Below are 16,409 nucleotides of genomic sequence, written 5' to 3' on the forward strand. Positions count from 1 at the left end.
CACCAGGAAGTACACTTTGTGTGGGGGGTGGGGCTCTTAGTCCCCATAGGACCACTCGAGGGCCCCCAACACCGGTGCCTCGCGTCCCTCACAGCCTGGGCAGGATGCTCTGGGTGCTCCCCGCTCAGAGCCGTCCCAGGGACGCCCTGTCTCCTGACCCCTGCAGCAGGTTCACCAGGCCAGCTCCAGACCCTCTAAGGCCCGTCACATCGTGGTGGGAAAATTTAAACAGTCAGCCATCCCTTCCAGGACGGGGCCTGTGCCCCTGGAGCTGGAGAAGCTCGGGCTACTCTCAGGCCACTGGCTGACCGGGGCAGGCGGGGAAGGTGGCAGCCGGGGCAGCGTGGCCACCAGGTGTGATTTGTGAGCTGCTCCACATTGCCGTGGCCTGGAATGAAGCCCTGGAGTGCAGCTGCCTGTTCTGGGACTTTCTATGAATCTCCCTGCCCCGCCACGATGGCCGCGTTCACGCCTGGGATCCGGCGGGAAGCATGGGATGTTTTAAGACATGAGCTCATGAAAGACACATTTCCGGGAGAGAGTGGGCGTGCCCTACAGGGCTGACAGGCACCCACGAGGACCTCTGATGCTTTCTGAGTCCCGTCAGGCGAGCTGCAGGATAAAATAGGCTGGGAAATGTGACATTTGAACGCTCTCTCTAGCCGCGCCTCCCGCCTCGGGCAGTGGCTGCTCAGCCCGGCTTTATAAATAGATGGAACACAAGATAAATGGCCGTGATCAATCATGCTCAGGCGCGATTGCTCACCTCCCATCCGAAGTCCGTCTCCTTCGCCGCAGCCCGGGGCACCACCACGCAGGGGCCCAGCCTCTCCCCGGCTTCCATCTTCCTCTTGGCCCAGACCCCCAGGCCGGCCCCCGGGATGGAGGACTCTCGGAGCTCGAAGTCCGGTGGGATCGGAATGTCTTCAGGAATGTAGACCGGGGCCTCGTACGGCGAGCCCTCCTTGGGGGTGAAGTCCTCGCTGGTGGGGAAGGGGGACGGTGGCCCCACGGGGATGGGCGACATGGCACTGTCCTCGGCCTCGTCCTCTGCGCTGTGGCCGGCCAACAGGTCCCGGTCGGGTTCATACATATTATTTACAACGTCACCGTCACCTAAAGGAGACAACGCAGTGTCAGCCTCTGCAGCACGTGCCCCTCCCGGGGTGTACGGCTCAGGGAGTGCCGGGGACTCGGGCGTCAATGGGGACCGAGGGTGCTCAGGGACCCAGAAGGCCCGGCTGCCACCTCTGCCTGGGATATGCCACCTCCGCTCCACCCTGAGCCAAGCTGCCATCATTCCACGTCAGAGGCTCCGGAGGATGGGATCCCGCCAGGCTCCACTGGGGCCAACCTTTCTGATGGGGTGGCACAGCCCAGCACACCCTGGCTCCCCCAGCCTGGCTCCCACAGCCACCTGAGGATGCGCCGGCTGGTCCCGCCCTAGGGGAACTAGGGAAGGAGCTGCCAGTGCCTGGCAAGCTTGGCGACAGCCGGTGAAGCCGTCATGCGTGGCAGCTGACCCAGGGCTGGCTGATGGTGAAATATTTGCACCGGAATATTTCAAATGTCCTCTGTAGTCTTGGAAATCACGGACGGCAGAAGTCCTAAGTGCCTGGGAGGACTCAGAATTTGGGTGACTGTGAAATGTGCTCAGTGCTGCTTCCTTGCACTTAGGCCGCAGCCTGGACATCCCCACACTGAGGCCACAGCCTGGACATCCCCGCACTTAGGCCACAGCCTGGACATCCCCACACTTAGGCCGCAGCCTGGACATCCCCACACTTAGGCTGCAGCCTGGACATCCCTGCATTTAGGCCACAGCCTGGACATGCACTGGGGTAGGGCTGGCTGGGTCTTGGGGAGGCTCGTGGAAGTTCCTGATGATCTCGACACAGGCTAGGAATAGGCCTGCTGAGGTCACGGATGTCGGAGTCATAGGGCCCCAGGTCACCCTGATGATCTCGACACAGGCTAGGAATAGGCCTGCTGAGGTCACAGATGTCGGAGTCACAGGGCCCCAGGTCACCTTGATGATCTCGACACAGGCTAGGAATAGGCCTGCTGAGGTCACGGATGTCAGAGTCATGGGGCCCCAGGTCACCCTGATGATCTTGACACAGGCTAGGAATATGCCTGCTGAGGTCATGGATATCGGAGTCATGGGGCCCCAGGTCACTGAGCTGAGCAGTAAGAGGGTGCCCAGTTTGTCTGTCTGGGGTAGACCTTTGGGGTCCGTCCTAACAGAAGGTGGGTGCCAAGAGAGTGTGTGCGTGCAGCTGAAACTATAGCAGAGAGTAGCCCGAGGCACTGGGGGAGATGGGCAGGGTGAGGGGGAGTCTGGACAGGAAGAAAAGCAAAGCTCTCCACCGAGTGCAGCCAAACCAGGACTCAGGCAGGCGAATGTTCACCGTGGCAGATTCACCATCGCCGGAAGGTAGAAACAGCCCAAACATCCGTCTTCGAGGGAATGAGGGAGCGAATGAGTAGTGGATGGTACCACCCTCTCCAAGGAGGAGCACGGCCTGGACCAGCCCTGGACATGCGGCACTCGGCGTAGGAAGCCGATGCAGAGGGTCACACCTGTGGCACCATCCCTCCCCAAGGAGGAGGGCGGCCCTGGCACGCACAGCCTGGACCAGCCCTGGACATGCAGCACTCGGCGTAGGAAGCCGATGCAGAGGGTCACACCTGCCTGGCGGCGTTTAGGTGACTCATCGGGCACAGGCCCCCAGAGACAGACGCAGGTGGGAGGCTTCGAGGACTGGGGTGGGGGTGACAGCGAGAAGCCCAGGTCTCCTTTCGGGGTGATGAAGTGTCTGGGAACTAGAGAGGGAGTGGTCGTACCTCTGGGTGAACGGCTCAGTGCCGCTGAATCGCCCCCTTTACAGTGGTTGAATTCTGCCTCGATAACATAGAAAAGGCAGATGTGAGTGTTAGTTAGGTGGGGAGCAGCGGGAATGGGCAGGAGGTGGGGTGAGCTCCGTCACCGTGACCTGATCTAGATCTTTCCACGCAAGCCCCTCCTTCTGTGGCTGCCTCGAAGACCCGGTCCCGCTGGCCCTCGCCTCCCGGCCCCCGCCCCGCACCCTGACGTTGGCTGGGCACACAGAAGCCTCCAAGGAGACCAGAACTTTTAAGTACAGGGAAAATGACTTCAGATTCCTCACACTGGTTGCAAACAGATCAGCACAAGAAAGAGCAAAATGCTTTCTTTCAAAAGAAACCAAAGTCTTGGGGGGAAAAGTCGCAAGGAAAACACTTATTTAATTTATCAGCATTCAGAGAAGTAATTATTATGTTTTAAGTGGCCAACGGGTCCTTTCTAATTGACGCGGCGGATCCTTTCAGAGACGCAGCCACAGAACTGCCGCTGTTGTTCCTCCACCCTAAAGACCTGAAGTTGTTTAGGTTTGAAAGAACACCCCCATAACCCCCGCCCCACTGACTGTGTGCAGCATAAAGGTAAATTAGGGGGGGGGTAATTAACATGGCATCTTATTATTTGGAACTGGTAACTGCACGGAGCTCGCAAACAAAGTCGGGTTGGAAGCCAAAGCTCCCCCATGCACTCCTTAACTCCTCTCGGGCGTGGGCGCCTCCGCCTGAAGCACAAGTAGGAATTAGAACCCCAGGTGTTTCTGGGAGTTCCGCTGGAGCCCGAAGTGGGGCAGTGTCCCTATCAAGTGCATATCCGTTGCAGGGCTCTGTTTAAAACATGGCTTTTTTCTGTTTGAATTCTACTTCCCAAAACCCCTGACCCGCTGGAGGAAAATCAACGCTTTAAGGGCATGTTTAATTTACTGGCCAAGCAAACAGCTTAGGAGAGAAAGGTAGTGTTTCCTGCTGATTAAAGGGAGGTCTGTGCATCGGGCCCCGGCCTCCCTTCCCCGGCGGTCACAGGGGTTAAGCGATTGCCCACAGCCTCCAGGAAAAGCCCGTCTCATTTTGCTGTCCCCGTTGCTGGGGTAGAGGGAGCTCTTCTTTCAAGGGTGGGTGAGAGGAGGGCTAATTAGTGTGCAGAAAACACGGTGAGAAAATGAGGTGCAGAGAATAGCCCTAAAGCCCAGAGAAAGCAGGAAGCCTGCACAGAGGCTCCAGCAGGGCCTGGGCCCACAAATCGCTCGCTGCCCTGCACAGAGGCTCCAGCAGGGCCAGGCACAAATCGCTCGCTCTCTGGGGTCCCCGGGGCAACCAGAGCCGGGAAATCAGGCTCAGCCCTCCTCTGCCCTGAGCTCCAGCCAGGATGCCCCTGAGAGGGTCAGCAAGGTCAGGAGGCTGCCCAGTCCTCTACCCTCCTGGACAGGCTTGTTCTGGACGTGGGCATCTTTTCACTGAGGTTCCCAGACCCTACTGCCCAGGCCTCCATGACACGGGGGTGCATTTCCGGCAGGCATTCTCTCGCAGGTCAGCGTGCAGGGCCAGGATCATGTATGACTTTGGAGATGCAGGCTGTGTAACAACATGCAATTGACTTGTCAGGAGACCTGACATCCTTTATTTGGGATTGCTGTGATCTCATTCCAGGGTACCGAGGCCATCATTTCTAGAATTTCTATGGGGAGACCTACGGAATTATAAAAGCAAGGAGGGGAGTGGGGATACAGGGAGCTCAGGAGGGAAGAGGCACACTTGGCCAGCAGGGAGCTGAGTGACCCCGAGTCGGGGCCAAGGCCACCCCTTTCTGCCCGTGAAGAATCTGCCAAGCTGCCAGTTCCAGCCGAGTCTGTGTTCTCAGCCAGCGATCTTCACGGAGAGGCCCCGCTTTGAGTCTTGTCACACACACGTATGAGCGATAGTCATTTGATCACATAATACAAGTCAGGGAGGTGAAGAAACCCTGCTTCTGCCTCAGGCTGGGACAGAGGCCGAGCTGGCCAGGAGCCCACGGTGACCTCAGCCCCTCACACTGCCCCTGGGCTCCACTACAACCCTTGGTTTAGGGCTGAGTCTCTCTCAGCCTCACAGTGGATTTCTTCTTCCGCACCCCTCACCCAGGCTGTAGGAAATCATCCCGGAACAGAGGCCACCCCCACCATCTCCCAAGAGAGCCATGTCTAGAAAGCAAAGCTATGGCCAGGGTTTTGGGGTCTGGAGAGACAGAGAGAAGAGGCCACAGATCAGGACCACTGTGCTAAACCAGCCAAGACAGGGGCCCAACAGCCAACAGAGGGTCCCTCATCACCGTCCACCTGGGGCTGGCCCTGCCAGGGCCACACGAGCAGTGCCCTCACAGGGGGATTATCAACATGACGATCCATTCCCCGAAGCCTGAGCGCTGGGCGGCTCTGTGGCAGGGATGGGCAGATTTCAGCCTAGATTCTTGGCCGGAGGGAGTACACGGGGGTTTTTTGGAGTCGGTATCTGCCTGGCTGTGCTTCCTCCTTCATCATGTGGTTTTAAGGAGAAGCCATGAGGCCTGCAGGCCCCACTGGGCAGGAAAGAGGCACCGTGCGGCAGCTGGCCGGGAAGGGCGGTCCCCGGAGTGCACGTGAGGGTGAGCATCCCGTGCACATCTGTGTGTAAGCATGTGTAAGACCATGTGTAAGACTGTAAGACTGTGTGTGTAAGACCATGTGTAAGACTGTATGTATAAACATGTTACTGCGTGTGTAAGAGTGTAAGACTGTGTGTAAACATGCTACTGCGTGTGTAAGAGTGTGTGTAAGACTGCATGTGTAACCATGTTACTGTGTGTGTAAGAGCATGTGTAAGCATTATAAGACCGTATGTAAGACCGTAAGACAGCATAAAACCGTGTGTAAGAGTGCATGTGTAAGCATGTGACTGCGTGTGTAAGATCATGTGTAAGCATGTGTAAGACCGTGTGTAACACCGTGTGTAAGACTGCGTGTGTAAGCAGAGGGCCTGGTCAGGAACCTGAAAAGGTGTCCAGGGCAACCTCAGCTGACCCCAGCCTCTATGCGGCCTCTCGGTTGGGAAACCTGTTCTCTTCTGTCTGGAGAACCGTCAGGAGGAAGGGTCTCCCGTCTGCTGGGTGAGGGGCTGAAGTTTGGGCCCCCTTGCCTCCCTCCCTCAGGGGCGAGGTGGTGAATGGCGCTTGGCTGCCCCGGGCTGTCATCGTCCAGGCCCCATGCGGGCTCCCTGGGGGCCTCCTGATGCCGGCCTGGGTCTTCACTTCTGCGGCCCACGGGCCCTGTGGGGACTCAGTCCTGCCCAGCTGCACACCTCTCTGTGGGGCCAAGCTGCGGTCCTGGAGATGCCCAAAATAGGACCTACCGGGAGAACTGCGCCAAGAGCAGGCTGGGGCTCTGCGCGGCGTTTCTCACAACGGCACACGCGGCCACGTGATTTCAAGGAACATTTCAGTGAAAGGAACACCCGCTCCAAAAATCCACGGTTCCTTACTCCACCTGTGTGCACGTGGATGTGTGATGACTTCGGGCCTGTGAGTTTACAGCAGAACATACTTAATGATTCCTGCCCAGCTCAGAGATACCTTGTCTTGGCCTGGGGGGTGGGAGGAGCTGAAAAATAAATGGAAACAACAAAAACAACTGTGGAGGGTGGCAGTGAGTGCTCCTGATCAACCTGAGAAACACGAGGGAACCCTTTGCTGTGCAGTTCGAAATGTCACATTTCAGAAAACCTAAGGTCAAAAGTCTGAGAGGGAAGGGATAGGAAAGTCCAGGGTAATGATTCTGGGCAGCAAACCACCAGGAACCTTGTCATTCGCTAATTTCTGTGTCATCGTGGAGCAAACAAACCTGGTGGCAGCCTGGGGAGGGTCCACCGTGATAGGAACAGGGACCCGGGGAAGCAGGGGTGGCCCCCACCCCTGTCCTGAATTCCTGCGGGTCCACTCAGGCCCTAGATCTCTGGGCTTTGGGAGACGTCTCTGTAACCAGAAAAGCTTGTACGAGACCACTTGGGGCTGGATCACCTTGGGATCTTCCACACTCTCCAAGGAGGCTGGTTCCTGGTGAGCAGGGCAAGGCGGACGGCAGCGAGGCGCCAGGACACAGGCGCCCGGCCTTGAGAGCAGGCAGCCCCTTCAATCTGCCCTGCAGTGCCATGCCGGCCTGCCCTGAGTCCAGGTTGGCAGCTGGGTGGGTGCTCGGGAGCCCTTTTCTCTCCCTCATGCTACCTGATGGATCTGCCACCCCACAGCAGGTTTCTCAGCCTGTTTCCAGCTGTTGGGACAGAGGTGACGTCACAGTCCCTCTGTTGCCTGCACCCAGCCATGTGGATGAAGCAGTGAGTGGCTCCAGGAGGAGGGTCTGCTCTTCCCTCAGGGGAGCTACCCACTGTACAGCTGGGGAAACAGAGGCACAAGGGGGTGAGGGAGCCTGTCATCCCCCAGTGAGGGACTGAGGGCTGGAGCACACCCATTTCTGAATCCACGCTCCCTGCCCCTGGCACCCAGCGCAGCCATGCCTTGGGGCACAAGTGCTCTGACCCCAGTCCTGGCCCTACCAGGTGGCCCCTCTGCCTCACCCTAGTCCAGGCGGAGCCCTCTTATTTTGATTGGGATCCACTACATGTCCCCCACGACCATCAGGCAGAGAAGTCCAGAGCAGAGAGAATGCGTGTGGTGGGCGCCATATGGACAGTTTCAAAACTGGGGAGAGCCCTGGATAGGGTTTGTCTGAGTTCCTCCAAGCCCCTGACAGTAACATCAGGCCTCAAGGCCCGTGAAAGGCCCAGGATCGGGTCACCTCCTTCTCTAAACCCACAGGGCCAGGGCCAGCCCAGGGGAAGGGCTGGGCCAGGTGTGTGGAGCGAGGTGGGACCAGAAGGTTTTAGAGGTCAGGCGGACCCCACTGTGGGTTTCAGCCCCCGTGGCTCAGGAGTCTGAGTGGAGTCCCCGACGGCAGCCTCTGCATCCCCTGGGGACTTGCTAGAGCTGTAATTCCCGGGTCCACCCAGGCCCACTGACCGAGGCGGGGCTGGCGTGTGCAGGCAATCTGTGCAGCAGCAAAGCCTCTGGGAGGGAGGCCCTCGAGGAGCAGGGCCCTCCAGTTTGTGAAGTGGGGGGTGGGGACAGATGGGGAAGTGCTGAGTGACAAGGGTGCATCTGGGGGAACAGGGTTTAACACAGAGGGAACCAGGCCTTTCTAAAATGTCAAGAAGATCACCCTGAAAATCTGAACTGAAACCCTTATTGACCCTGAGGTTTTTCAAATAAGTGCACACATTTGCCACCCAGTCGGAGAAAAGCAAGCGGCAGCCTCCAGGAGCCCCGGCCTCCGGGAGAACAGCAGCTGGGCTGCAAAGCACTTTTCCCATCCAAAGCATTCCCAGAAGACGTGGCTGTTAAAGAACCACCTCTCTGCAGAGCTCGGTTCTGGGTGTGAGGCTGTGCAGAGGTGAGGGAGGCAGATGGAGGCCTGTGGGAGGGAGGGGAGATTAGCCAAGAATTTCAGAAGTGCTGTGTTCAAGACGCCCCTCGCCTGTCTGTGTAGATCTGGTCTCCAACAGCTTCAAGTCTAAAACTGCCCCCACAACTGCTTTCTCTCATGCATGGCATTTTTTACTGGGTGTGAGGGGACCAAATATTTGCCGTCATATAGCCACATGCTCCTCGATCTTCTCCCCTAATATCTCTGGCAGGAGGAGGATCCACTCCCCAGCCCACCAAACACCAGGCTGTAGCTCCTGTAAAACCCAGCCTTAGCTGAGCCTCGCAAGTCTGTTTTTAACTGCAGTCTCCTGGCCCGAGGCAGCCAGACGCTGCGGCCTGGTGTCTGCTGGAAGGGTCTTCCCGCTCTGAGGAGCTGTGCTGCCCTGCTCTGAAACAGGCAGGACCCAGCACGAAGCAGCTCCTCCCCAAAGGCCACATCAAGATGTGCGTGCCTCAGGTTGCATTCAGTCTCACCTGGCCCATCCAAAACAATATCTAAACTTACTAATCAGTTCAGGCCAACATATACATGCGATTACAAAGGAAGGCAAACTTCAGGACAGAGAGTGCCTACATCACAACTCCAAGACTGTGAGGAAACATGGTCCCTGGTTGACCACACAGCTGTTCGATTCCAGAGTGATGCCAGGAAAGACTTTGGAGCAATCAGCCTCTAATCAGACAATAGAGCACTGACATTGGCTCGCTCTCCTGGGGACTGGCCGGCTGCTGATATTGATGGGGCCGCGGAGCATGCAGCCAGCACCGTGGTCCAGTTCATTCTTGCAGCAGCCCTGGAGGGAAGGCAGAGTTGTGACCTCACCCAGTTCATACATCAAAGAAGTGAAGCTCAGAGAGTGAGCAACTTCCTAAATGCCATACAGCTAGTCAGGAACAAGCTGGGAGTTGTTCAAACAGTCTTGATTTCGAAGCTCTCAAACACCACTCTAACAACCCCATGTTCTCCCTACAATGACAAAACACCCGAAACAGTTTCCTGGCAGTCAGTAATGGACTTCGTCATGTCCAGGAGAAGAGGTATGGGTGGGAGTGTGAATAAATGTTTGACAGATGGATGGAGAGATACATAGCTGAATGGATAAGTGGGTGGGTGGATGAATTTATGAATGGATAGAAAGATTGATGGATGGGTGAATAGATGAATGAATGGATGACTAAATGGATGGGTTGATGGATGGGTGAATGAATGGACAGATGGTGGATGAATACATAGATAAATGGATGAATGGATAAGTGGATAGATACATGAGTAGATGGATGAGTTAATGGATGGATGGATGAGTGGGTAGAAGGAAAAATGGATGGATGAGTACTTGGATGGATTAATGGATGGATGGAGGAATGAATGGGTGTGTGAATGAATGGGTGAATGCATGAGTGGATAGATGGGTGGATACATGGATGGACAGAAGGAAGAATGGATAGGTGAATGAGTGCACGGATGGGTTAATGAATAAATGGATGAATGGATGGGTGGGTGAATCAACGCATGGATGGATGGATGGATTTATAAGGGGATGGATGGAAGGAGGTACAGATGGAAGAATAGATGGACGGATGGATGGATGGATAGATGGGCAGATGGATGGATGGATGAATGGATGGATAGATGGATGGATGGACAGATGGTGGATGAATGCATAGATAGGTGGATGAATGGCTGGGTGGATAGATGAGGAGATAGATGGGTACACAGATGGATAGATGAATGGATGGGTGGATGGATGGATGGATGGAAGGAAGGATGGATAGAAGAATGAGTGCATGGATGGGTTAATGAATGAATGGATGAATGGATGGGTGGATGAATCAATGGATGGATGGATGGAAGGATTTATAAGGGGATGGATGGAAGGAGGTATGGATGAAAGAATAGATGGATGGACGGATGGATGGGCAGATGGATGGAGGGATGGATGGATGGATGGATGGACAGATGGTGGATGAATGCATAGATAGGTGGATGAATGGCTGGGTGGATAGATGAGGGGATAGATGCATAAATGGATGGATGGATAGATGAATGGATGGATGGATAGATGAATGAGTGCATGGATGGGTTAATGAATGAATGGATGAATGGATGGGTGGGTGAATGGATGGGTGAGTGAATCAATGGGTGGGTGGATGGATGGATGAATGGATGAGTGAGTGAGTGGATGGATGGATAGGGTTGAGAACAACCCTCGAGGGCAGCTCTTAAGAGAAAAGGTAGAAGGCAGGACCCTCACTCCCATTTCTGACTTTCCTTCCCTAGCAGTGAAGCACCATTAACAACTCTGGCTCCTCTCTGCCCTTAACCCTGATCGACTCATCTGAGAGGAACATCTGGGCTTCCTCAGCCAGGCCCCACCTCTGAGAGAGGGCTGGTTTCTCTGCTGCTTCTTCAGGACTGACTGGCTGTCACCCTCCCTGCACCCATGTCGGGGGTGGGCAGGTCTGAGTTCTGGGACTTGGCCGGGGATGTGCCTGGCTCCCACAGTGAGTGCAGGTTCCACTCGAGCCTTGTGGAGGCCCCATCCTCTGGCTCCAATTTTCCTTCTCAGAACCAAGCAGGGAGGAGCGCTGTGTAGTGGGTCAGAGACCTGGAGAACGCTCCCCCATCTGGGTGCCTACAAGTCCCCATGAGCTGTGAAGGGCCATCCTGCCCCCTGAACAAAACAGGGAGAGGGAGAGGCGGGCACATCAGGCAGGCTGCGGCTGTGGGAGCTGATCAGGGAGAGCAGGCACGCACGGAGGCAACTTCTAGAGAAAATATAGGGTGTTCCCTTTCCTCACAGAGGATTCTGTACACCTACATCCTTGCAGAGTGTATCTCGGGGAGCAGAAGGCCCCTCTTCAGGGGGAGGGCGCCTGGAGGGGCAGGGGTCATCCTGAAGGGCCCCTTCCCAAAAACAGTTTGCTAGAAAGAGAAACTTGGGAATTGATGGAGTTCTATCTTGTTATTTTCTGTCTTTAAAACTGTGCGGTAAAGGCAAAAGCTTCTCCCCTCACCCTGGATCTTGGCCTCGAGACAAAAACAAAGCTGTCGTAACTCCAGGAAACGGTGCTAGGAGGAGCCTTGGCCGCTGGTCCCACCTTCTGACCTGCCCCGGGCCGCGGCTGCCCTGCAGCGCTGGGACTCATTGGCATTCACCTCCTGAGCGTCTGCGCCCAGAACCAAGCGGCCGCTATTAACACAGCAGATTAATAGCACTGAGAAAGCCGTTTCTGCAAACATGCTAAATATTAATAATGATCAATCGCCGTTTCTATTCCAAACCTGCACCCGGGACCTGGCCCACAGGGACTGGGGAACGTTGAACCCCAGCTGCGGGGCTGATGAAGCCGAATTGTCATTAGGGCCCGGGAGAGCTTGAGAAGGCGGGGCCCTGACCTCAGAGACAGGCTCCCAGCCCTCTCGGAGCCACTGAGGTACAGAAACCTCCCCAGCAAAGAGGTGGGGCTTCCTGCCTTGTCTCCCCAGTCCTGACCAGATGCAACCCCCTGGCCTGGCTACCTTCACACACACTCGCCTTTGTCGCAGACACGGAGGGAGGCAGGGACGGTCCACAGCGCTGCCTCCGCTTTAGAGATGAAGGAAGTGGACGGAAACCCACTCCAGGCCTTGTCCAGGGCACAGCGCGGGGAAGCGCAGACACAGCCCTTCTGACTCGGGGAGTCTCCACCAGCCCCCACTGTCACCCGGGCTGGCCGGCGGCTCCCAAGACTGTAACCAGTTGAATGATGTCACCCCAAAAGGCGCGTTCAAGCCCTAACTCCCGGCCTCAGAATGTGACCTGGTTTGGAAATAAGGTCTTTATAGCAGTAACCAAGTTCAGATGAGGTCACTGGGGAGGGCCCTGATTCAATGGGACTGGTGTCCTTATAGGACAAGGAGGAGGACACAGACACATGCCCAGGTGACACCCATATGATGACAGAGGCAGGGATTTGCCCTGAGCCAAGGAAGGCCTGGAGCCACCAGAAGCTGGGAGAGGTGAGCGGGGACTCTTCCCCCAGAGCCTCCAGAGGCAGCAAGACGCTGTCCACAGCCGGGCTGTGCGTCTCTGGCCTTCGGAGCAGGAGAGCGCCCTTCGACTGTTTCCGTCCACCCGGTTTGTGCTCTTTTGTTAAAGCAGACCCAAGACACTCACACAAAGACCAAAGCAACCACAGCATGGGCCTGGCCGAGAACACACGACGCTCCCTGCCAGCCCCTCTGGCTATAACCTGCTCCCGGTGCCCTGAAGCAGGTTGCTGGTCCCCCACCTCCCAGAGGAAGAAACAAAGGCTTGCACCAGGAGGATAAACCACCCAGATGAGCCATGTTGCTGAGCAGGGAGCCTCGGCCCCATCACAGCCTGGAGGATGCATGGCTGCCATTCACGCCCCAGGGACCAGCCCTGCAGCTCAGAGAGAAGCACATCCACTGCCAAGGGAAGGGCGAGCAGCCCCAACCTATGTGCGGCCCACGTCTCTGGGGCAGGCGGGTGGGCCTGGGTGCGCTGCGCTGCACAGACCACCACAAAGTCCCACTGGGGTCCATGAAGCCACTGCCCACGAACGCCCCTCCCAGCCCCCGGAATCTCCCCAGACCAGCCAAGCTGAATCTGGCCCTCACGCAGGACCACGGAGGCCTCCGTCGGACAGCTCAGGCCACCTGGCCCTACTTAAAGCCGAAGCATTATTCTAAGACGATTATTTATCCGTGCAATGCTCCAGGGACAGCAGTGTTCCCATTTCAGACCCCGCATCCTGTATTTCCTCGCCGCCTCCATCGCCCCGGGCAGGCACTGAATGACTCGCGATGCCACTGTAATTTTTATCAAGCCTTGTTCCTGGTAAAAAGCCTCTTTGTTTCAGAGAGATGTGATTTGGCCTTTTTTCTTCCTCTCCTTTATTCCTTGGTTAATATACCACTTCCCCGAGCCCCGGGGGCAGCAAGGTAGCCCACGGATTGCTCAAATCTCACTGTTTCCCTCCTGAATCACAGCCGAGGCTCCCCGGCCCTGCGCTAAGCAGCATCTGGGCGGCAGCAGAGTGGGGTGTGCAAGCACTGGACCCCTCAAATACCAGGGGGTGTTGGCTCCAAGCACTAGCTCCACGACCTGAGATCTGGCAGCCTGACAGCGTGCTTCTAAAAAGACTGTGGGCAAATACATATAACACAAAATGTATCATTTTAGTCGTTTTTCAGTGCACAGCTCCCTGGCATTAAGCACATTCACGCTGTGTGCTGCCTTCAGTCACCACCACCTATCTCCAGAACGCCCGCATCTCCCCAGAGAGAAAGTCTACCCCGTCAGACACTCTCCATCCCCTCCCCCAGCCCCTGGCACCCACCATTCTACTTTCCGTCTCTATGCATGCGATGACTCTAGGGACCTCCCGCAAGTGGGATCCTACAATATTGGCCTTTCCCAACCGGCTTACTTAGCTTAGCACAATGTCCTCGAGTTTCCTCCAGGTGGTGGCGTGTGTTGCAATTTCCTTCCTTTTGAGGGCTGAGGAATGGTCCAGGCATGTGCATGCCGCCTCCGGCTTATCTCTTCACTTGTGGATGGACACTTGCGTGTCTCCACATTCTAGCTACAGCGAAGCACACACCAGTGAACACCTGAATCGACGGTGTACTCTTAGCATCAACAAAACCCACAGGCTATTCCACCCAAGTGAAACGAGGTTCCCGTCAGCAGCCCCACTGCCCAGGTCTCAGGGTCTCTGGAAAGCAGGTAAGGTTGACGTCCCCCACCACCCTGGTTGACTCTCGGTCCTATAAGCAAGGGCAGGGTCTCCTTCCAGCCTGTGTACCTTGGGACTGGGGTAAAGCCACTTACACCTTCTGGACCTCAGCCTCCTCCTCTGTAAAACAGGCACAGATCCAACCTGGGAGACTTTGGGGGACGTTCAAAGCCGTAATGCCCTGCCCCTCACCTGCATGTGAGTGGGTGATGCTGTTCTCAACTCCTCCACCCTGATTGCTAGGCAGCCCCCACACTTAAGGCAGCTGGCACGGCAGCTGGCAAGGCCCACCGCAGCATAAGGACATCGTGGGGCCGTTGAGCACCTCACAGCCTCCCGCTGGGCCCAGGGATGTTCCTCCGGCACCGGGGACCCCATTCTACTGGATCGCAGCTTCCCCACTGGGGCGGAGGCCAGGGGTGCACGTGGGGCTGGGGTCGCTGCCCCAGGACATTGTGCTCAGGAGGCCCCTGATCCAAGCAGGATTACTAGAGGTTCTGGCTGGTGGAGGGCTCAGGTGGCCACAGAGAAGAGGGTCACCTCCCACCTGGAGGCTTCCTCAGGCTCCTGCTGGAGGCTCAGCCAGGTGCTTGGGCATTCTGGAGTACTGGGGTCCTTCAGGTTCCACGGAGCCAACCAGAACCCAGAAGGGGCCTGGGCTTGCCAGCCCGAGGAGCGCAGGACAGGAGCCAGCTCAGCTCGTGGCCAGAGCAGATTTGGGGAAGGGGCCCCCAACATACACAGACAGCTGTGTTTCTGCAAACTCGGAGGCTGTAAGTGGGACACCGAGGGCCGAGGAAGGGATGGTCAGCTACCCCAAGATGGCCACATCTGCCTGCTGCCAGATCACCTGGGGCACTGAGGGTTTGGAGGGAGTTGCAATCAAGGCCGGGGTCCTTGCAGGAGGCTCTGCAGGCCAGGCCACCTGAGGACAAAGTGCACTCAGCCAGGGCTCGTTCAGAAAAGAAAACACACTTGGAGATTTCTGTTCTCTGCTTCCCTTGCCCTGACAGCGGGGAGGAGGAACAAGGGGTTAAATGCTGAGCAAGCGCCGTAACAGCCGACCGCCACCAAACTATTTATAGACTTATTTATCTCTTTAGTTCCTACCAACTGGGCCTGTGGCTGCCGTGCACAGGCCAGAGAAAGTCACGCCGCAAGTAAACAAACGTGGCCCCGAAATAAAAATTGCAAGAGGGAGAGAGGGCCCTGAGCGCTGCCTGTCAGTCTGGACAGCGCAGGTCTCCCTGGGGCACTGAGGGTGCGGGTCCCTCTGGGACAGGGGTGCCCCTGCCCCAGGCTTCTCTTAGGGGCCGAGGCTGTGTGGGCTCTCTAGCCAAGGTGGACTGGGGAGCACAGCCTCGCTTGGGCTGGCATCATCAACCTGAGCTCTGGGAGCTGAAACACACGTTTTCCCGGGGGCCTGCCTCCACCATGGCCGCTGCAGACAGAGCAGGCCACGGGCTCCTGACAGACCTGGCTGCTGGGATGAAAACTGGGGGTTTGCATCATGGGGTGGGGAGGGCAGCGTCCATGTCCGTGTGCCTCCAGCCCTGGTGACGGGAGCGGCCAGGACAGCTTTGTTGCCAATGGTGGGTGCAGGCCCTCCCTTCCCCTGCTCCCCCAGCCCCGCCTCCTCTGGGCACAGAGGCGGGCTGGCTCACTGCCCTGGCCTGGCCTCCCACCAGAGTGGGGGTGGGGATCCACAGAGGCTGAGGCCTTTGAGGCCTGACTCTCCGCCCCTCACAGCCAGGGTAGGGGCTGGGGGCCACCCAGATGCTCCTAGGGAAACTGGTACCACCTTGGGCTCTGGCTCTAGGGGCCAGGAGGACCCTCCCTGGATAAACGCATTGCCCAGCCCCTGGTCCTAATCCACTCAGCTCTGCTCCCTAATTCCCTCCTACATGGTGATGGGGGCTGCAGTGGAGGGGTGGGGAGAACAGCCTGAAGGTGCCCCCATCACCCTCGGGGCCAGAGAGCCCGGGGCAGCTGCAGCCCTTCTCTGGAAGCCTCACCCCTTCAGGCCTGGGGGGCCTCTGCACCCCCATCCCGGAAGGGCCTGCAGCCACTCCTGGGGGAAGCGGCCAGGCTGCAGGTGTGAGGCCACCCTGGCCCTCTGGCCACACTCGCCCTGATGAAGACGTTCATGGTTTTAACCATGGAATCAAGAACTTAACCCTTCCCAGCCCGTTCACACTCAGCCGCCCTCAGATTCATTTAGCAGGCCAGCGGTGAGGAAAAAAAGAAAGAAAGAAAGAAAAAAATTCATTAATTTTTATTAACAGGGAGAGCCATTTGT

The 16,409-nt window shown here is 57.0% G+C and overlaps 1 protein-coding gene across 27 annotated transcripts in view; it reads right to left on the reverse strand.

The window, feature by feature from the left end:
* The window catches only part of PRDM16 (PR/SET domain 16), a 366,115-nt gene that overhangs the window by 250,103 nt on the left and 99,603 nt on the right, over nucleotides 1-16,409 (reverse strand). For 18 of the 27 annotated variants that reach the window (XM_074022523.1, XM_074022478.1, XM_074022476.1 and 15 more), the window contains exon 1: nucleotides 767-4,493. In XM_074022523.1, coding sequence (XP_073878624.1) covers nucleotides 767-1,300 — 534 coding nt within the window. In that variant the 5' untranslated portion in view covers nucleotides 1,301-4,493. Of the gene's footprint in view, nucleotides 1-766; nucleotides 4,494-16,409 lie in introns of those variants that run through there. The other 9 variants (XM_074022537.1, XM_065530880.2, XM_074022501.1 and 6 more) reach the window with 1 other exon arrangement.

This window comes from Macaca fascicularis, chromosome 1, assembly GCF_037993035.2.
Source record: "Macaca fascicularis isolate 582-1 chromosome 1, T2T-MFA8v1.1".
In the NCBI taxonomy this organism is placed as follows: Eukaryota; Metazoa; Chordata; class Mammalia; order Primates; family Cercopithecidae; genus Macaca; species Macaca fascicularis.